We start from the raw sequence: 22,365 nt of genomic DNA, 5'->3' as shown, positions 1-22,365 counted from the left end.
TTGTGATGATAAAAAAGGCCAATTAATCAAGAAGATGCAAAATTCCTAAGTGTGTGTATACCTAGTAACAGAACTTTAAAATGTGTAAAAGTAAAAATTGACAAGAAAGAAATAGATCAACAATCATACTTGGAGATTTTAGTACTCCTTTATCACTATGTGATAGAATAAATGACAAAATATCAATAAGGATATAGAAGATTTAAGTGACATTCTCCCTAACTTGACCTGACATATTTAGATGATCCAATAATTGTAGAGTACACATTCTTTACTAGTGCACATTGAACATTCACCAAGATACATCTTATGTTACTGGGCCATACATAAAACTAAGAAATAATACCATTTACAAGAAAATCAGAATGTAAAATACTGAGGAATAAATAAATTTAACAAAAATGTGCAAAACTTGTACAATGAAAACTACAAAATATAATAGAGAGAAATTAAATATCTAAATAAATGGAGTGGTAAATTGTTCATGGATTGGAAGCCTCTATATTATTATTATGTCTACCCTCTAGAAATTCATCTCTAGAGTTACAGCCATCCAGTCAAAATTCCAGTAGGATTATTTTAACAGAATTTACAAGCTGGTTGTAAAGTTTATGTGAAATTGCAAAGGATATAGAAAAGCCAAAATGATTTTTTTTTTTTTTTTTTAGCCAAAATGATCTTGAAAAAGGACAGTGTTGGAGGACTTTTCTGCTTGATTTCAAGAATTACTAAGAAGCTCCACAGTCATCAAAACAGTGTAATATTGGTGTAAATAGATTATTGCAACACAATAGAATCCAGAAATAGACTCACACATATATAATTAAGAGATTTTCAACAAAGGTGCCAGGGAAATTCAATGGGGAAAATGACAGTCATGTCAACAAATGTGACTGGAACAACGAGGTATCTATATGAAAAAATTATCATTGTGTATTATATTTGTAGTATATACTTATGACAAATTACAATTTTGAGTCTATGTTTCCATGTCCTGGGAAATAAATTATGCATGCAACTGCGCTGTGAGCATTCTCAAACCTCAGGAGTCATATTTATTAAGTAAAGCTTATTAAAGGGCTGCGATTGCATTGAGGACATGAGGGCATCATTTAGGAAACAGTTTGAATCATTAAAATTTTATTTTCTGGGGGATATAAGAATGACCTTCTATTTTTAGAGTGGCTTTAGCCCCTCTCTACATCCATAGCAGGAGAAATTTCTATTTTTATTTATTTATTTATTTATTTATTTATTTATTTATTTATTTATTAAAGATTTTATTTATTTATTTTGAGAGAGAGAGAATGAGAGAGAAAACATGAGAGGGGATAGGGTCAGAGGGCAAAGCAGACTCCCTGCCGAGCAGGGAGCCCGATGCGGGACTCGATCCCGGGACTCCAGGATCATGACCTGAGCCAAAGGCAGTCGCTTAACCAACTGAGCCACCCAGGCGCCCTTCATTTATTTATTTTTTAAAATATTTTATTTATTTATTTGAGAGAGAGAGAGAGAGAGAGCTGCACGAGCAGGGGGAGGGGCAGAGGGAGAGGGAGAAGCAGGCTCCCCGCTGAGCATGGTGCCCGCGGGACTCCATCCTAGGACCCTGGGATGATGACCTGAGCCAAAGGCAGACACTTAACCGACTGAGCCACCCAGGCGCCCTCTATTTTCATTTATGACCAGTGAGACTGTATTGGTGAGACTCCTCGCCAGTGATGGAGGGGCAGGTGCTACAGCCTTGCAAAAGTGAAATCCCATGACCCAAAAGCTGTACAGCTTGAAAGAGTTGATAGATCTATTACTTATTTGTTTCTAAGTCTTCTTTTATTTTTACTTACTTATTTTTTTAGAGAGAGGGAGGGGCAGAGGAAGCAGGAGAGAGATAATCTTAAGCAGAGAGAATCTTAAACAGGCTCCACGCCCAGCACGAAGCTGGGCACAGCCGCGATCTCATGACTGAGAGATCATGACCCTGAGATCATGACCTGAGCCGAGATCAAGAGTCAGACGCTTAACCACTTAACCGACTGAACCACACAGGCACCCCTCTTAGGCATCTTTTAGATACTGGAAGAATCAAGTTCACTGTGTGCCCTTCATGTAGATGGAGACTAGCAGAGGTTAATCAAAAAGAAGTTCCTGCCCTAACAAATTGAAATGTAAATGTAATTAGATTTTGGAAAAGTTGTTCCTGTTACATGCTGGGTTTTGAGAGGGGTTTCTCCAGGATGAGAGATCAGGCTGCTGCTATATGTGTAGTTCTACTCCCAGATCCGGGAGGCTTCGTAATTGGGTAAGGCTTGATAATCTCCAAGGAGTTCCTGTACCCAAAAGGGCCTATTGATTCTAGAGAGTCAAGTTGCCCCTGGAGTAGTACAGTTTCTTTCTTATCGTGTAACCAATAATCCAGGAAAGTCTCCCAAAAGCTGGAACAAAAATGCTCCCACCACAGAAGACAGCTTCTCTCTTCCATACAGAGCTAGAGACACACCCTAAACTCTCTCTACTTCTTTTTAAATTAAATTAAATTAATTTTTCTATCTTTATAGTGTTTTCTTTCTTTTTAATTGACCGTGCAGGTGACGACACATCCATTACTATAATGTCACTTGAAATGTTCAAGTTACAGGAGGGTTAATTGGATTACATTTCTTTTTCTTTTTTTTTAAAGATTTTATTCATTTAACAGAGAGAAAGAGAGAGAGAGAGAGGGAACACAAGCAGGGGGAGTGGGAGAGGGAGAAGCAGGCTTCCCACTGAGCAGGGAGCCCGATGTGGGGCTCGATCCCAGGATCCCGGGATTACGACCCGAGTCGAAGGCAGACACTTAACGACTGAGCCACCCAGGCGCCCCTGATTAGATTACATTTCTGTTGAGTTAAGTAACAGGCCTGGGGATACACTTTGGACACTGTCACTGCAGGTTACTTTCTAAGCCCCCGCTAATGTTACAAATCATCTCTTAGGCAGGATTACTTTTGCAAGTGGGTCATCCCAACCATTTTGTGTTTATTCTTAGTTGGCTATTTATGGAGCATGTACTGAGGGCCAGCCTAAGTGCTTTACTTATACTATCTAATGTGATCTTTATGACATCCTCTCAAACAGATCCTTCTGGTACCCCATTTTACAATGAACTTACTTTAGGACAGAGAGTTAGGTGGTGATAGAGATGGACCTCAAACAGAGACCCAAGTCCACAATAACCAGCTCTTAGAACTACTCCATATTCCCTTACTGAGCTCAGAGGGTGACATACTCTTGATCTTACCCCAGATTCTAGGCACCTTGCTGAAACTCCCTGTGTGTTAACTATCCACGGATTGCCTGGTCTAGGCAGAAAAACTGTCTAGGCAGGACAGGGCGAGATAATGCAAGATGCAAGAAGTTGCCTGGCCTTTGGCCAGTTCTTAAGATCTAGTTAGACAGCTGTTATCAACTGAAGATGCACAAGTAGGGGCCAAGGGCAGGCCGCCCCAAGATGGGCCCTTATGGCACGAAGATTATTTTGAGTTAAAAAGCAATAAAAACTCAACAGATTTAGGAAGAGCTCTTTACCTACCCCCCCCCGCCTGCAACTGCCTAAAAAGCATTTAGATAGAGGAACTGTCCAAGAAGAGAGCTATCACCGCAGAGAACTGCATTACATAATGAACTAGGTGTGTGAACTGGGATGAACTAGCAAGCCTTGTTTGAGCCAAGTCCTCTCCGTTCCACTGACTCTGAGGGGCCCAGCAAACATTTGTCTACCCAACATTTACTCCTTTTCATTTTCCTGTGAATTGTATTTTTTCCCTTTTGAAGTCCCAGACCTCTACTCCTTTCTCCTTAATTCAGAATGACGTACATACCTCATTTTTGCCTGTCTTGGGAATTTCCATGTCTGAGTGGATTCCCCCTACGTCTGCTATTAAATTTGATTTTCTCCTATTCACCTGTCTCATGTCAATTTGGTTCTTAGTCCAGCTAGAAGGACCTGGGAGGGGACAGGATGTTCTTGCGCCCTGACACACACTAGAATAATCTGTGGGACTTTAATAAACAGTGATGACAGAAATTCTGATTTAATCGGTCCAGGGTGAGGCCTGGGCATCAGGGTTTTTTAAAACTCCCCAGGTGATTCTAATGTGCAGCCAAGGTTGAGAACCACCTAGTTTGAATGAAAAATATGTATAAAAAAATCAAAACCACTACAATGTACAAAATGATATATTCTGAAGTGTATTTATTCCTTACCTCTTTCCACGAAGGATAGGACGTGGCTAAAAAATTATTCGATACAGAATGAAGTCCACTGAGCGGCATGGAGTTTGGAGCCCTTGTCAAACAGGCCACAGATGGGCTGGGACACATGAGGTCAGCGCAGAAATAATTCAGGTATGTTTTCTCCCTCTGGTTTTGGTTTGCAAGGCAGCAGTGGCAGATTTCAGGAGAAACAGTTCTTAGAAGACCACGATTGGTCCAGGTACTGTTTCTAGGTGGCTGACTGGGCCAAAGACTGTTTCCAGGCAGCCGATTGGTCTGGAAGCTGTTTCCAGGCCATCCAGCCAGTAGATTGCCTTGTCTCCAAGGGTTATTCAATCTGCAGTGATAACAGGTCTCAGAAGCTTGTGTGGAATGATAATTTCTTTGCCCATTACAGAAGCTTATTGAAGAAAATACCAGTATTTTAAGGATGACTCATAGGCATGTTGTACATTTTTTTGATCCAGCTTCGCTAAGGGTTAGGAATTGTTTATAAGGCAGAAGCTTCCTAAAGGAGTTTTTTGCAAGTTGAGGAGCGGCTGGAGCCATTCCACGAGAAATCTCCAGCTGTTAAAAGGGCAGCATTAAACTGTTCAGTGCAGTTCAACTGTTGGACTATTTCCTGTCTTTTCTTTCTCTTTCTTGAGAGCAGATGGAGCTGTTCTCAGTTTACTATTGGGAGGAAAAACAGGGTAAGAAATGATGGTGCAATCAAAGTGAAAGAAACCCGAGGAAAAGGGTAAAATCACTATAATGCCACAATCCTAATATTTAACTATTTTCGTTTTTGCATATTTTAATTCTAACCTAAAGTCAATATTATTTGGGTGATGGTGATGTATGTATGTAAAATTTAAGGTTTAATTGTCTAACCGTATATTTTTGAAGTTTCTGTTTAAATTCCAGTTAGGTAACATACAGTGTAATATTAGTTTCAGGTGTACAATGTAGTGATTCAACACTTCCACACAACACCCGATGCTCATCACAACAGGTGCCCTCCTTAATCCCCAGCACCTATTTAACCCATCCCCCTGCCCACCTCCCCTCTGGGGACCATCAGTTTGTTCTCTACAGTTATGTCTCACCGTATTTTTAAAACAGTGCTCTCAGTTCCTTTATCTTATACTGGCTTACCATGTACCTTTGAAAGTATGATGACGTAACATGATTTATGAGCAATTGTTATGTTTTTAGCTTCCGAATCAATGAATATTTTTAAGTGGCACACACACACAATATTTGTTTTACAGACTTACCTCATTTCAAAAATAACAATAGTAATCAGCTTTTATGGAGAGGCCACATTGTGGTAAGCTCTGTTCTAAGACTTGAGATATGGTTGGGAAGAAAACAGACAAAATCCTCTTTCTTTGGTAGGGAAAGATAGGTAATGACGCTGGATGACACAGAGTGCTTCTGGGCTCTATGTGCTTCCCACATATTAACTCAGCTCACTCTGTTAACAAGCCCGTGAAGCGGGTACTATCGTCATCGCTATTGCCTCGGAGAAGAGAGCAGTGAGCAGAGAGGTTCAGTGACTTGCTGAAGGTCATCAGTTAGTGACCTTAGAGCCGGGATTTGTGGCTCCCTAGGCTGCATGCTTAACTGCGATGCTATTCTGTTTCTCCATAATCAGCTCATTTCTACTTACTCTGCTGATGCAAGTAATCAAAAGTCTTTCTTTTTTTTTTTAAGATTTTATTTTTTCACTTGAGAGAGAGACAGAGGCAGAGGGAGAAGCAGGCTCCCCGCTGAGCAGGGAGTCCGATGTGGGGCTCGATCCCAGGACCCTGGGATCATGACCTGAGCCGAAGGCAGACGCTTAACTGACTGAGCCACCCAGGCACCCCGTCAAAAGTATTTCTTTTCTCAAATATTTAAAATTTTTGCTTCAAATATTTAATATTTCTCTACAAGGTATTGGGTAAGTATTATTGCCAACACTTTCCAGTTACAAACCACTCACTGTGTGCCTGGTACTTTAGTTACCTGAGGAAAATAAGATGAAATCTTTGGTTTGGTGTACTTGCAAAGATTTTGCCTCAAAATAAAATGGTAGGTAGATAATATTTATAACCTCAAATGAGTAAGGGATACAATTAAGTAGTTCCCAACCCTCTTTGCACTTTAGAATCACCTAGAGAGGTTTTAAAATATGACGCCTGGGTCCCACTTCCAGGGATTCTGATTCAATTGGTCTGGAGTGGGCTAAGGCATCAGTACTTAGCTAATACGGTAGTCTGGCAAAGTTATAGAATATTTAAAATCCAGACTCTTAAAAATCATAGTCATTGTTAAAAGCATAGTTTGAATCAGAATGACCTGGATTAAATCCCCTGTCTGCCACTCACTAGCTATGTGGTTTTGGGTTATGGGTTAAGTTTTTGTGTGGGAGGAAAAATTCTCCTGTGCCCTCTTAGGGTCTGCAGTTGGGTCTAACAACTAAACTGACATAAGACTGGCTCACAGGAGAAGAGCAGACAGATTTTATTAAATTTTTGCATGTGTATGAGAGCCTTCACAAGAAAACAGATTTGAAGACGTGACCGGACAGGAAGATTTTATACCTTTTGGACAAAGATACCATAAATTTGTGAAGAAATGACTTGACAAGGGGGTTTGGTGAGGGGCAAGAAGTTGTGGGGAAGTGGCTAGGAGATACAAGAGGAGGAAACCAGTGGAAGATAAGGGTTATTTAGTAAGTTTGTACAGACCCGTTTCTGTGCTGACTCCCAGTCTCCTGGTGATAAGGATGTTCTTCTCTTCCTGGTACGGGGAAGGTACTTTTCTCATGGGAAATTTTGTGCTTTTGTTTTTAGGTAGAAAAGGGTAGATCAGAATGCCCTTCCAGCATCTGCTGTTTCTCAATGCTTTCAGCTCAAAATAATCAATAGCCCCAAGCGGCATAATTTGGATGGCATGTCCTGAACTCCTTCATTTCTAAATCTGAGCTTCTCTTTTCTCATCTGTAAAATGGAAATAATTATTTACCTCTTAGAATTGTTTTTGTAAGAATTAAAGAGAATGTGTGAAAATAATTTTCACAGTCCTGGCACCAAGTGTGCCTCATTAATGGTTCCTTTTTTTTTTAAAAAAGATTTTATTTATTTATTTGAGAGAGAGCGACAGAGATAGCGACAGACACAGCGAGAGAGAGCATGAGCGGGGAGGATAAGGAGAAGCAGGCTCCCGCTGAGCAGGGACCCTGACGTGGGGCTCAATTCCAGGACCCTGGGATCACGACCTGAGCAAAAGGCAGACGCTTAACCGACTGAGCCACCCAGGCGCCCCTAGTGGTTACTTTTATCCATTCATGAATTAATTCGCTCAGCAAATAACTTGCTGAGCACCTACCATGTTCCAGGCATTGTTCTAGGTGCTGAGGATATAGCGTTGACTAGAACTGACAAGGGTCTTGCCCTCAAAGCGCTACTTTGGATCTTTTTTTTTTTTTAGCATGAATAAAAAATATATATATATATTTTTAGATTTATTTATTTATTTATTTGTCAGAGAGAGAGAGAGCACAGGCAGGGGAAGCGGCAGGCAGAGGGAGAAGCAGGTTCCCTGAAGAGCAAGGAGCTCGATGCGGGACTCGATCCTAGGACCCTGGGATCATGACCCAAGCTGAAGGCAGACGCCCAACCGACTGAGCCACCCAGGCATCCCATGAATAAAATATGTTTAATCTCATGGTACTTCTATTATTCTACCTTATAATAGGCCATCTGAACTTGGGATCCCATTCTTCCCTATCCTCAGAGGGCACACTCCATCGGTTGTCCCCTCTTCTCTCTCTCCACTGGTTCTTTGTCATATTCATGGGAACATAGTAATTTTCTTTTTCATATTAAAAAAAAATCCCTGAATCAAACCCTTTGGCTTCAAGTTATCCAACAATTACCGCCTTAGCTCCTTGCTCCTTTTGCTTCACAGGCAAGTACAGGTATTGCCTGCACTTACTGTCTCCACTCTGTCCACTTCTCGGCTTCTAATTCACACTGCAGAATACTGTAATTGGGCTTCTGTCTCCATTAAAATTATACCATTGCATTTAGGCCTTTGCACATACAGTCTGCACTCACCCACCCCTGACCCCCAACGTGGCTCAGCTTAAATGTGCCTTCTTGGAAGCTTTCCCCCTGACTTTTCAAGATTGGGGTAGATACCCTCCTCTGTGATTCTGTGGAAGGGTGGACAGCCCCACCCCCCCTCCCCCGCGATGTGGCGCTTATGCTGATTTTTTCTGTATCCTATACTGACCAAGTAAAGTCATTGAGGTCAGGACCTTGTCACGTTCATTGCCACTGTTCTCCTCCTTGGATAGTACTTGACACATAGCAAGGTGCTAAATCATATTTTTAAATGAATCAAGGGGGGGCCTGGGTGGCTGAGTTGGTTAAGCATCGGACTCTTGATCTCAGCTCAAGTCTTGATCTCAGGGGTGTGAGTTCAAGCCCTGCAAAAGAAAAAAAAGAATCAATACACGAGTAATTGAAATAATAAGCCCTCCCTATTAAATAATAAGCTTTTTAGGGTTCAACAATGTGTCTTCATCTTTGTAATCTCCGGATTTCCTCACACAGCACTCAGTAGAAATTTGAACAGAATGGAGTAGACTTAAAGTATACTTTTTCTGAGCATAAAACTAGGGCCCAATTTAAGATAACCATCCTAAAAGTGAGTCAATGACCTTTGAAGTTAGCATTCTGTAGAATCCAAACCGGGCGTTTTTTTTGTTTTGTTTTTTGTTTTTAAGATTTTATTTATTTATTTGACAGAGAGAGACAGCACGAGAGAGGGAACACAAGCAGGGGGAGTGGGAGAGGGAGAAGCAGGCTTCCCACAGAGCAGGGAGCCTGATGCGGGGCTCCATCCTAGGATCCTGGGATCACGACCTGAGCCGAAGGCAGCCGCTTAACGACTGAGCCACCTAGGCGCCCCCAAACCTGGCGTTTTGAAATATGTCACCAGGAACTTCAGATGTTTCCTAGTTATCAACCCGCCTCGATGTACTACTCATTTGCTCATTTCTCCTAATAAAGTGATCCCAAGCTTATCCCACTTCCTTCTTTCTATAGCATAGAAGCACTTCTTGCTTACAGATCCATATGCGCATGAACCACGAGGTACGGTAAAAAAGCAGTGTGATGCCGTGAAAAGTGCTTGCCAGTTAGAGTCAGGAGACACTGGCTGTGTTCCTGTCTGTCATAACCTTACTGGAGACTTTGTTTCTTTGTTTGTGGTGGGGGAAAATATCTTCCCCATCTATTTCACCAAGTTTTTGTAGGATCAAGTGAGTTAACATAGGTGAAAAGGCTTTTGTAAACTGTAAAGCACTGCACAGAGTAAAAGCAAAATCTCTCAATGGTACATGCTATAGTTTAATAGCTCCCTAGCAAGTGGAATCTGCAAAGAGCTAAGAGAGTGTTCCAGTATGGAGAGGGCATAGAAATCTAGGGGTTATTTATTTGGGAACCGGGATGCTGGACCTGTTTCCCAGCATGGAATTAGGTACAGATTACTGTTTCGCACTGCATCAGCTTCATATCAGACGTTGTGCTGGAAGTCAGGGGTGATTCCATCTGAGAAACCCAGTGTGCTATCAGTCAAGAATAAAAAACAACTGATCTAAGAAGAAAATGACATGACACAGTAGTGGCTGATAACTGGAAACAACAAGGTTTATCCCTCCACAAAATCTGATTGGCTCCAATTAATCTAGAAGCATAAAATGCAGGGGAATACCAAGCAACTGAGTTCCTTTCAAATAGACAGCTACCAGTGAATATCTCAAACTGCAAGCACTGTTGCAGACCTATGGTTTACCCATTTCTTAGTTTGGGGACATACTTTCCCTTGCACATGTTAGTTTAGCTTTCCACAATAGACAGGCTTGACAGTGTGGTCCTCCAATAGGCAGCCTGAGCATCAGCCAGGGAGCAGGGGACAGGGAGCGGGTTAGAAATGCAGACTCTCGGCCCCCACCCCAGTCCTATTGAATCAGAGTCTGCATTTTAACAAGAACGCCGGAATTGAGTGCATTTAAGTTTAAGGCACTCTACCTTAAGGACCATTTAATCATTTTTCCAATGGAGAAACCAAAAAATCAGGTGTTTAAGGGTGATTTCCCCTCCTTGTGGCAGAGCTTGGATGAGAAACAAAGGTTTCCTGACTGCTGGCAGTTTCCGGCATCCCACCCCACCTCACAGCCTGGTTCTTGGGCTTCTTGGCTGTGAGGCTTTGGGCAAGTTACTGAACTTCTCTGCATGTGTTCCCTCATCTATAAAATGGAGATGATAGTAATGTCTACCTCACAGAACAGTGAGGATTAACTCAAATTGGAAAATCTCTGAACGCTTCGTGCAAGGTAAAGCACAATTCACAAGTACAGTTTTATTATTCACAAGTGGAAAGGCAGACAATGTTCTGCATAATTTAAAGTAGTAGTAAGTTTTTTATGGCACAGAGAAGCAGATAGCTATTTGTATCTCTGAAAACCATTATGACTTGACAGTAATGTTTCGAAAGCAGTTTCTTATTTTTCCTTTATATCTTTCATATTTTCCACCGAAGGAAGTTATATAAACTGCACAGTAGAGACACTCAGCTAGTCACTGTTATTTAATCATCTTGTAGGTTAGACTGACCTCTGTTATTATGAATTTGGTGAACCAGGGCCAAATTCAACCTTTGCAACAGGCACACACAGATGTAATTGAAGAACCTGACTCACTGACCTACTTTCTCTGTCAACACGACAGTAGAAGACTGGATTACTTAGTTTTTTGCTCCATCTAGTGGCCATACGCAGTTCAACTTTGGGTTGTAGGGAAATCATTGGGAATTCTAGGTCCCATGTTTTAACTCCAATACATCCAACTTCTCATCATTCAGAAGAAATGATCCAATATACACATTTTTAATGCTCTTTGTTATATTTGAAACGATAGGCTTAGGATTCTTGGAGCTGGAGAAAGTTGGAGACCTTCCTAATCAGAACAGGAAGACTGGAGTCATCTTTGATGCTTCCCTCATGAGATATGTCCATTCTGTCATAAAACCCTAAAAATTTAATTCCTTCAAACATTCATTATCCAGCCACATGTACTTATTTAACCCTTCCTGTGGGACAGTTTGCTTAGTTAAGGAAGGTACTAGACATTCCTCCAGACTCTAGATTTTGGATACCGGGGCCCTGCTCCCTTGTCATGCCTGGGAGAACAATGGCGAGAGGTGCACCCAGAGAGAAGAGCCTGAGCAATAGGATTTCCAGGCTCACAGAAGGGATGCCCTTCCCCCACAGTGCAGCCAATGATCAGTAGAGAGCTGAAGGAGCCATGTCAAGGGGAAGTGCAAGCTACGTGAACAGATGATCAGTGACAAGAGGCCATCCTTGCCTGGGGATGTGTTGTCTGAGCCATGGAACCAAGACGTAATTCTAGGCATAGACGTGGGGGAAGCCCCAAGAATGACAGAGCTAAGATTTCCTACTGAAGAGTAGCTCTTTGGCAGAAGGATTATTTTAAGCTGGTTATTTTCGGGAAACAGTAGACACAGGAGAAATTCTGAAAACAGTAGAAGTTACCGTTCTGTAAGGGAAATTTACCATTTATAGAGGAAAGGAAGTCCCATTCGTGAGCATGTCTCCCTTTTGGTACCAGAAAGAGAAAGATGACTCTAAAATCACAAGAGACTTATTAACAGAAGACAGCCACTTAAATCTGCATAACAAACCTTACCTTTTACTCTGCTTTCCCTGGTCACCTCACATAACTACACATCCCCCCAACCCCCAACATTGTACTTTTGTCTTTACCTGAAGATGGTATTTAAGGTGGCAGCTTAGGCCTCCTGCGGGGAGGAGTTACTCAGTTTCCCTGAGTATCTCCCATCTACACCTGAGGCATATATGTTAATAAACTTTTCCTCTTGTTAATCTGTCTCTTGTTAGGGGAGATTTTGGCCCCAAACGCAGAAGAGTAGAGGAAACATTTTCCCTCCCCTACATTACCTATTTAGCAGGAAGGGATTTAGAGATAAGATTAGGTTGATCTATAGAAGATAAAGATGCAATATCCTTGCACACAGATCTCTCTCTGTAGGAGCCTGTTCAGGGTTGGGCATATACTTGCACCCCTGGAACTGGAGTCATTTCATGTTGAGTCCTTGTTGGGGAATTGATGTTAAATGAATTAAACAAGGAGGCCGTTAGACTGAGGCGGCTCTAATACCAGGGCAGACTACATGAGCAAACCCAAATTTAAGCCTCTGTAAATGCCTCCAGGTTATGAAACCAAATGCTAAGGACCGCTAATCACGAACAGCCAACTAGGCTTTAAGCAATAGCCAATAAAATAATTTATTTTCTTTGTTCTACACCTTCTCTGTATAAGTCTTCCCCTGGCTCCTGTCCCCATAGTGCTCCAAACCATTTCGTTTGGCAAGCCCCAGTTCAAAATGATTTTTGCTCAAATAAACTCTTAACATCTTTAATATGCCTCAGTTTATCTTTTTTTTTTAAAGATTATTTATTTATTTATTTGAAAGAGAGAGAATGAGAGAGAGAGAGAGAGAGAGCACACGAGAGGGAAGAGGGCAGAGGGAGAAGCAGACCCCCCGCCGAGCAGGGAGCCCGATGCGGGACTCGATCCAGGGACTCCAGGATCACGACCTGAGCTGAAGGCAGTCGCTTACCCAACTGAGCCACCCAGGCACCCCAACCTCAGTTTATCTTTTAACAATGAGCAGACATGAATTTGGGCTTAGAAGTCTTGGATTGCTGGGGGGACTACCTGGAGCCTCCGAGACCAGGTGGAAAAGCATGCCACTTAGGACTTTAAATTCTTCAGGCAGGTTCAGTGCTGTTGGTGGAAAGTGGGAAGAGAGGGTAATTTTGAGTTTGCTCATATATTTCATTCCCTGCAGCTGCTAGCAGTATACAAAACATGGGAAGGACATGGAAGGTGATATTTAAGGCCTCTGTCTCAGTTTCTGACTTTCTAAAAAAACTGCACGATACTCTGAAAAAGGAAAACATTGTCAGGGAGGAAGAATTCCTGCCCCCTTCCAGATCCTTCTAGCCAGACTAAGAATCAAATTGACATGAGACAGATAAACAGGAGAAAATCAGATTTAATAGCATACATATGGGGAATCCACACAGACATGGAAATTCTAAAGACTGTCAGGCAAAATGAGGCCTATATGTCATCCTGCACTGAGAAGAAGGGGGTAAGGGTTTGGGACTTCAAAGGAAAGGAATGTAATTCACAGGGCAATAAGAAGAGCAGATGTTTGGTAATTAGATGTTTGCCCTGCCACACAGATGGGTCACTCAGATAAAATTTATCTCTGCTAATAACCCTTATTCTGGGAAAGGACCCCCCCCCCCCCCCCATTTAGATTCTTCCATGTAGTTAAGGGAGAGACAAAAGTTTCTTTTGAGTCTTGCAGGGTCTCAATTGCCTTCAGCTCAGAATAATCTTCATGCCACAGTGGCCCATCTTGGAGTGGCCTGCCCTTGGCCCCTGTAATGTATGGCAGCCAAATTCCTGGCTTCAGAAAAGCTTGTTTCTGCAAGCCTGGACATGCTTCCAGTGGTCAGGGTGGGGGTTATGGGTGGAACTGTCTCAAAAGATAACATTGAACTTCTCAACTCTGGTACTTGTGAATGTGACCTTATTTGGAAATAGGGTCTTTGCTGATGAAATCAAGCTAAAAGGAGGTTATACTAGAATAGGGCAAGCCCTAATACAATATGACTGGGGTCATATGAAGAGGGAAATTAGGACATAGCCTCACAGAGAGAGGAGAATGTCATATGCAGACACAGACACAGGGGATGTTGGCCATGTGAAGATGGAGGCAGAGGTTGGAATCAAGGAATGACCGGGATTACTGGTGGCTGGAAGAGGCAAGGAAGGATCCTCCTTGGAAAAAGGAGGAATCCTCCTTGGAATCCGCTTTGGAAAAAGGGTGGCTCTGTTATCCTTGATTTTGAACACCCTGATTTTGAACTTCTAGCCTCCAGAAGTGTGAGAGAATACATTTCTGTTGTTTTAAGCCACCCAGTCTGTGCCCTTTTGTCCGTGGAGGAGTCCTCTGATGGAAGATGAACCTCTGGGTCTAAGGGCATTTTCTGGGGATGGAGCCCATCTAAGGAACAGGAACAGTAAATCCTGGGCAGTGAGGACTATGGAGATGCTGGTGGATATTCTGCCTCAGTTTCTGACTTTCTAAAATTATTAATTTTAGAATTAATTGATCACCTGAAGAAATACCTAACACTGCCTTTGAAGATCTCAGTGCTCTTAAAGTAGTTGGTGCTTTTAGTACTAATGGCTGCATGTCTGAGTTCTTTGGAACAGACTTTTAGGCACTAAAACCCTAAGAGTGTACCAGGTAAATTTCTCTTTAAAAGGCCTTGGGAATTGTATTACGCTAAGCAAAATAAGTCAGACAGAGATAGACAAATACTATATTATTTCACTCATATGTGGAATTTAAGAAACAAAACAGATGAACATATGGGAAAGGAGGAAAAAAGAGAGGGAAACAAACCATGAGAGACTCTTAACCATAGAGAATAAACTGAGGGTTGACGGAGGGAGGAGGGTGGGGAATGGGCTAGATGGGTGATGGGTATTAAGGAGGGCCTTATTAGGCCTTGGAAGGAACTTGTGCAAATAAGTTTCGCAGTGCATCCTCTTTTGGTTTACAATAGTAGTATAGCTGTTGGTCGGTATGATTTTGACTGCAAAGAAGTCACATCGTACCCACATTAACTCGTATGAACGTACCTGTACCCATGTAGGCCATGCAAGAAAGAGTGAGAGGCTACTTATTTTTCTGCTTCCTGAACCTATGCCCTGGAGGAAGATGTGAAGCTCAGAGAGACTCTGGCTATGAAAAGTGTGAGTCTGTTGTTCGAAGATTGCTGTCTTGTACGTGACCCTAAATGCCAGGCAGTGACTTCATTTGGTGCTCAAATGAAGAAACAGCAGTGGAGGAGAGTTTGGAGTTTGTTTTCTTTTGCCCCATATCTTAAGTTTAGAACCTAAACCTCTATGTGAGATGTGACTCATGTTCCTCCTTGGCTCAAGCTTAACCCAACACAATCTCCTTCTGAACTTCTCCTACTTACTGTAGCTGGTAAAGTACAAGCAGGAGGTGGAGGTGGTGGGTCACCAGAATGAGAAAGAGAGCCAGGTACAGGGGGCACCAACTTAATCCCTGCCAGCTAGGGAGGATGGGAATTGATCAAAAAAGCAAATATCATTCGGTGATATTTTGCCAACTTCTGGGAAGCCAGAGAGGAGCATCCTATCACACATGCTGGTGTGCTGGCTCTCAGAATAAAAGAATTTGGCCCTTCATCAGCCATTGATGGCAATGCGTGGAGCAGGAGACTGAATTCTGTCGCAAGGCTTGAGGGGGCACTGGTCAGTCTCAGAGGGGTGTTTCTGCAGTAGTCTTTAATAATCCAGTGAGGCATAAACACTTGTTGGGGAAAAAATTAGAACCCTGCCAACCCAGAAAATCCACTCCACAAATGTAGAAAAGAAAGAACACAGTTTTATTATTGGATACACATTTTTTTTTTTTTTAAGATTTTATGTATTTGACAGAGAGAGACACAGTGAGAGAGGAAACACAAGCACGGGGAGTGGGAGAGGGAGAAGCAGGCTTCCCGCGGAGCAGGGAGCCCGATGCGGGGCTCGATCCCAGGACCCTGGGATCATGACCCGAGCCGAAGGCAGACGCCCAATGACTGAGCCACCCAGGCGCCCCTTATTGGATACACATTAAACCAGACTGCAGTTAGCTTCACAGGCAATCCTTTAATGAGATTGCAAAAAGAAAAAAAATCTCACCCTTTTCTACAGACAAGCACATATACTACCTAGATTACATGTTCCCAAGATAAATGATAAACAGTGGTCATGTAAGGAGGACTTGGCAGTACCGTTTGTTATACATTCTTTCTTAGTTTTTCCTAAATTCATTTGGTAATTGGCATGGCCACTTGTGTCAGTTATTTGCCACTGTTTGAAAGAAAAACAAACTCTTCTTTTTAAGATTTTATTTATTTATTTGTCAGAGAGAGAGAGAGAGCAAGCGAGCGCACAAGAAGGGGCTCGGAGCTGCTGGCAGAGGGAGAGGGAGAAGCAGGCTCCTAGCAGAGCAAGGAGCCTGATGCGGGACTCGATCCCAGGACCCTGGAATCATGACTTGAGCCGAAAGCAGATGCTTAACCAATTGAGTAAAATTCCATCTTATTTTTATTTACAGTTACACGTGTCCTTATTGCAAAATGGATGTTTGAGGGAAGAATTCACCTATGAAGAACCGATAAAGAGGAGGCCAAGACATATTTGTGAGGGCGGGTTGGGGGTTCTAGGAAACCCTCTGTGGGCATCTATTTTTCCTCTTGAGGAAAAGCAGAGATGTGGGATTAGGAGTGATACAGACAGAAATACCCATCAGGAGAAAGATTCCTGGTAGGGAGAAACTGCCCAGTCACTTGGATGCCACTTTCCCACTCTACTCTCTTTTGTGGGCAGAAGGGAACCATGAGGTCCTTTTGATCTATGGGCACTAAGGATGGAGAGGGCATAAACAGATAATGACGTAAAAATTAAGCACACACTGATGCCTTACAACCAATTACAGCTGCTCATGGGTGGCATGAAGCCTCTGGGAAGCTCTCCCTGATCCTAGGACTGAACTCCCTGGGTGGACACAGTGTGTGTGAGGGGGACAGTCTCCAAGGGGAGTCATCCCCTAATTATCACAGGATTAGGCTCACCTTTTCCATCCTTAGAGATTTGGGGAATCAAACACTTCACCACTCTGGGTATGGTATGCATTCTACTTTGCCAGCAGAGAAGAGAATTATTTAGGCAGACTGCTGGTCTGTAAGGAAACTGAATCTTACCTTGTCCTGTCAGGAGAGGTGTGACACGTTCACAAAAAGGTCTCAGTAGATGTAACAGCAGGGCAGACCACCAGTGTGACCTAACTCAGGCTCTCTCAAGAGAGACAGCCATTGGGCCCTCTCTATATATGGAGAATTCTGAGTCTTACTGAGAGAGTCCAGACATTCAGGGGCTGAGCTCTTCCTCAAGTTTCTTATCCACCCACCCTTTAAAATATACACCACCCTACCACTAACCTCAGAATCTTGCAATTCAAATATAGCATTGGTGTTTAAAACCAAATTGCTACATTACAATTAATTTTCCCTTATCCAGTTTTGTGTTTAATACTTTAGTCTGGTAATTACAGAAAGTCTTATTACAGGATGGAGTTTATAAAATGCTCCCAATCACTCTTGCTTAACTCTAAGGGAAAGACCATTTGTTTGGTAAGGCAAAGAACACCGCCAGGTAGTGGTATTCCAGAGGGCAATTCCTGCCTTTGCCAATTATACACGTTAATAACTTTGAGACTGGAGCCCCTGAAACTCCCAAATACTCTGAAACTTTGCTCCAGAAATGTACAAACGAAACTCTTGAAAACCGTTTTGGGATTAATTTCAGATACTTCATGGATCCTTAGAAGTACCCCCCCAAAGAGAAAGTCTTCATTTCTGGCATTCCAATTTCTCGCCTTTAGAATTTCTCTAAAGCTTGTTCCCCTGATCCACGTCAGGGAGAACTTCCCAAATTATCAAACCCAGATCCTGCCCGGACGCCAAGCTTGGCAGAAAAAAGGGCGATCAGGCTCTAGATCTGTTAACAGTGGTGGGAAGGACCCTTGGATCACTAGAACAGATGCTTTTGTGGAAGCTTCGGATCAGTCTACGCGTGAAAAGAGGGTTGGCTTCTCTACATTTTCGGGCTGTCTATCAGCTGTCTAGGTAGGAATAAAATACACGTGTCGTTCCGCCAGCACCTGTACGAGGCCATCTGCGCTTGCGCAAAGCTGTCCTAAGAGCGTGCGGGGTCCTCGGCGGGGCGGGGCGATGGAAGATGCGCCCCTCCCATTCGCCGTGGCTTTAACTCCTTCCGATCCCTCTAACGAGCTTCTCAGTCTTTCCCTCTGACCTCGGAAAGAAGAGGGCGGGGCCCTTGGGGGCGGAAGTAGCGGTGCATTGTGGGCTCTCATAGAGCGGTGGAGTTGAGCCTGAATGAAAGTGGCGCGCCGCCTCTGACGTTTCCAGGGTAGGAGCTGCTGGGATTCGGACCCCTGCGGGGATTCGGGTGCCTCGGATCCCCCGTACGGAGCCGACCGCGAGGAGGCGGCGGCGTTGGCGCGGCGAGCGTTGGTGGAGGGGGCGGCTCTGCGCGGCCCCGAGACATGGCTCATAACAAGATCCCACCACGGTGGCTGAACTGTCCGCGGCGCGGCCAGCCGGTGGCAGGTAACCCGGACTGGGGGGTGTTCGAGTCCCTGCATACCGGCGGGTCCGTGGGTGGGCCTTCTGAGGGGCGCAGCTTTCGGGGGTTCCGGGCTTGTTAGTGGTATTTCAGGACGGAGATGTGCTCGGTCCGATGAAGCTTTGTGGTTGAGTGTTTGGGAAAATGGTTGGAGGGGGTGGGCCGGTAGGTGGGGGCCGTGTCACTATCCAGTACAGCAGAGTATTACGAACGGGAAAGTAGGCAGGAGGTTTGTGTGGCAGGAGCTGAGGACCCAGGAACACGGTGGGCATTACTTTGAAGCGTGGTCAGAAGTTTGTGAATCTTACAGTGTTCTCGGAAGGGGAAGGGACAAGTGTCAGTCTTGAGATGGAGGGCTCAAGAGGAGAGGGAAGTTTCCCAGTGGCCATCGACACTGACTGGAATTTTGTTTTTTAAAAATTATTTTATTGTGAATTTTTGCGTCTTTATTGAGTTTGACACACAACAAACTTTGAAGTGCAGTTTGATAAATACCACATACATAGACACACTTCCAATGAAACACCCGTGAAACCATCACCACAATCAAAATGGTGACCATAACCATCACCTCTCAAAATTTCGCCTGCCCTTTGTAATCCCTTCCTCCTCAGGCAACCTCTTATATGCTTTTTGTAATTATAGATTAGTTTGCATTTTCTATAATTTTTAAAAACAAATGGAAACATAGTGCATACACTTGTTTGATGGGGAGGTCTCTATTTTTTTTTTTTTAAAGATTTTTATTTATTTATTTGACAGAGAGACAGCGAGAGAGGGAACACAAGCAGGGGGAGTGGGAGACGGAGAAGCAGGCTTACCGCGGAGCAGGGAGCCCGATGTGGGGCTCCATCCCAGGACCCTGGGATCATGACCTGAGCCGAAGGCAAACGCTTAACGACTGAGCCACCCAGGCGCCCCGGGAGGTCTCTGTTCTTTTGCTCAGCATTATTATTTTGAGATTTATCCAAGTTCTTGTATGTTTGTATGTTCATCCCTTTTTATTGCTGAGTAGTAGTCCCTTGTTAATGGATGCACCACATTTGTTTATCCATTCATTTGTTGATAGTCATTTGGGTTGTTTGCAGTTTTTGGTTAGTACAAATTAACCTGCTATGAACATTCACGTACAGTAATTTGTATGGACATATGCTTTCAATTCTCTTGTGTAAATCTCTAGGAGAGGAATGGATCATATAGTAGGTGTATGTTTCATCTTTAAAAAAATGTCAAACTCTTTTTCTTTTTTAAAGATTTTATTTATTCATTTGAGACACAGAGGTAGAGAGGGAGAGAGCATGAGCAGAGGGGAGGGAGAGGGAGAAGCAGGCCCTACGCGGAGCCAGGAGCCTGATGTGGGGCTCCATCCCAGGACCCTGGGATCATGACCTGAGCTGAAGGCAGTTGCTTAATCATCTGAGCCACCCAGGTGCCCCCCAAACTCTTTTTCAAAGTCATAACATTTTACATTCCTACCATTAATGTATGAGAGTTCTGTTTGCTTCATATCTTCTCCAACACTTGGTATGATCAGTCTTTTTAATTTTACCCACCATAATAGGTATTTAGTAATATTGTGGTTCGGGTGTATGTGAGCTTCTTGGCAATTCACGTATCTTCTTCTGTGAAACGTCCAAATCTTGTACTGATTTTTTAATTGGGTTTTTATCTTATTGTTGAATTGTTAGACTTCTTTACATATTGTAAATACAAATCCTGTGTTGGATATATGCTTAAAATTTTTTTTTTCTCCCATCTGTGACTTGCCTTTTTATTTTCTTAACAGTGTCTTTTTGAAGAGTGAAAGATTTAAATTTTAACTACAACTTGTTGCTTATTCTAGAAGGTATTTTGCAACAAAAATTAAAGGGTTTTGTAGTGAACTATGATTATTTCTTATGTATATATCTATATATACATATATAGGCACCCCTGAAAGAGTCCTTTTTTAATTCGGGTTTCCTGATTCTCCTACTTTGTCAGCTTTTTTTCACATTTTACATAAAATCCTTGGTCAGTAGAGCTGTATGAATGATGGATAAAAATAATACTGAAAGATAACCTAAGCAAGTCCTAGGGTGAGGAAATGTCTTTCTTTAATGAAAAATGAAATAATTTTCTTCATGCTCTAACAATTTTTTGAAAAAGATTTATTAGAGAGAGAGAGCACACAAGCAGGGGGAGGGGCAGAAGGCGTGGGGGAGGGGCAGAAGGCGAGGGAGAGAATCTCAAGCAGTCTCCAACTCCCTCCTGAGCGCAGAGCCTGATGCAGGGCTCCATCTCACCACCCTGAGATCATGACCTGAACTGAAATGAAGAGGTGGCTGCTTAAGCAACTGTGCCACCCAGGCACTCCTGCTCTGTTTTTATATGCATTTTCACTTGTAATAAAAACAGTTGTTCTTGGTAATCATTGTACTTATTCAAATGAATTGATCACAATTCTTTACATTTTTCTTTGTAGGTCTTACTCTCCAGCCATTTTGACTTTTTCCCCTTACCATCTCTAACTTTGTAGTGAATCCTCTTTTTTACATGTGGTTTTCTTATGCAGTTATGAAAGAACCTCTATAAAATTAGATGTATGACTTCTTTTTTTAAAAAGATTTTATTATTTATTTGTCAGAGAGAGAGAGAGAGCGCGAGTGAGCACACAAACAGGGGGAGCAGTAGGCTCCCCGCTGAGCAAGGAGTCCGATGTGGGACTTGATCCCGAGACTCTGGGATCATGACCTGAGCTGAAGGCAGACGCTTAACCGACAGAGCCACCCAGGGATCCCAGATGCATGGCTTTAGCTTGGAGCATGTTTCCTGGATTCTTTCATTAGAGTTATCTGCTACACTGATTGTGAGAAAAGATCATAATGAAGTTCTTGTCAAAGTGAATATTTTTTTATTTGGAGTTAGAAAAGTGGTTTAAATATCAGAATTGTGATGTAATCTGTAGGCTGGCAGTGACAAAGATCAGAACAGTCACTTACTGTTAAATGGAACAAGTGTGGCACTGACTTGGGGTAGATAGCAGCAGGTAAGGTGCTAACTTCCAGGCAGCTTTATGTCTCCTGAGGAATAGAGTTGGGTGCCTTTTTCCCTCCCTCTGCTGGGAGTTAAGGGCCAGGAATAAAGCTTTTCCTTATTATTGTATTGGAATATTTTTTTGTTGTTGTTTCATTTATTTATTTTTATTTTAAAGATTTTTATTTATTTATTTGACAGAGAGAGAGACAGTGATAGAGGGAACACAAGCAGGGGGAGTGGGAGAGGGAGAAGCAGGCTTCCCGCAGAGCGGGGAGCCTGATGTGGGGCTCCATCCCAGGACCCTGGGATCATGACCTGAGCTGAAGGCAGATGCTTAACGACTGAGCCACCCAGACGCCCCTGTATTGGAATATTTTGGCCTCCAAAAATTAAACTCTTAATTATTATGGTTCAGTGAGATACTAAGCTCACCTGTCAGATTAGTTGTGATCCCTGGACAGAACCCCAGGCCTCCTGACAGTCAAACTGGATGTTTACTAGTAATCAATACTGCTTCAGCTTGTGATGCTTATTAGAAAGTAAAGTGAACACAACGTACAATTCTTGATAAGTTTCTCTAAATTTCCCTTAAAGTTCTGTCTCTGTCTGTCCTTGAAGTGTTCATGCCATATTGTGTATTTTGGAAATGCCATATTAGCAGTGTTTTATAGTAGGTGGAGCAAGAAATACTAGCTATATTCTTGCAAGCTGT

The 22,365-nt window shown here is 42.8% G+C and overlaps 1 protein-coding gene across 4 annotated transcripts in view; it reads left to right on the top strand.

The window, feature by feature from the left end:
- Window positions 1-18,338: 18,338 nt before the first annotated feature.
- The window catches only part of RNGTT (RNA guanylyltransferase and 5'-phosphatase), a 320,109-nt gene continuing 316,082 nt past the window's right edge, over window positions 18,339-22,365 (top strand). For all 4 annotated transcript variants that reach the window (XM_045867220.3, XM_064597860.1, XM_064597861.1 and 1 more), the window contains exon 1: window positions 18,339-18,619. In XM_045867220.3, coding sequence (XP_045723176.1) covers window positions 18,556-18,619 — 64 coding nt within the window. In that variant the 5' untranslated portion in view covers window positions 18,339-18,555. The remainder of the gene's footprint in view (window positions 18,620-22,365) is intronic.

Source organism: Mirounga angustirostris, unplaced genomic scaffold, assembly GCF_029215605.1.
Source record: "Mirounga angustirostris isolate CCGP_5_RB_7025 unplaced genomic scaffold, mMirAng1.0.hap1 SCAF_8, whole genome shotgun sequence".
Lineage (NCBI taxonomy): Eukaryota > Metazoa > Chordata > Mammalia > Carnivora > Phocidae > Mirounga > Mirounga angustirostris.
The sequence above is the reverse complement of the archived record's forward strand: the minus strand, read 5'-3'. Positions and strand labels throughout refer to the sequence as shown.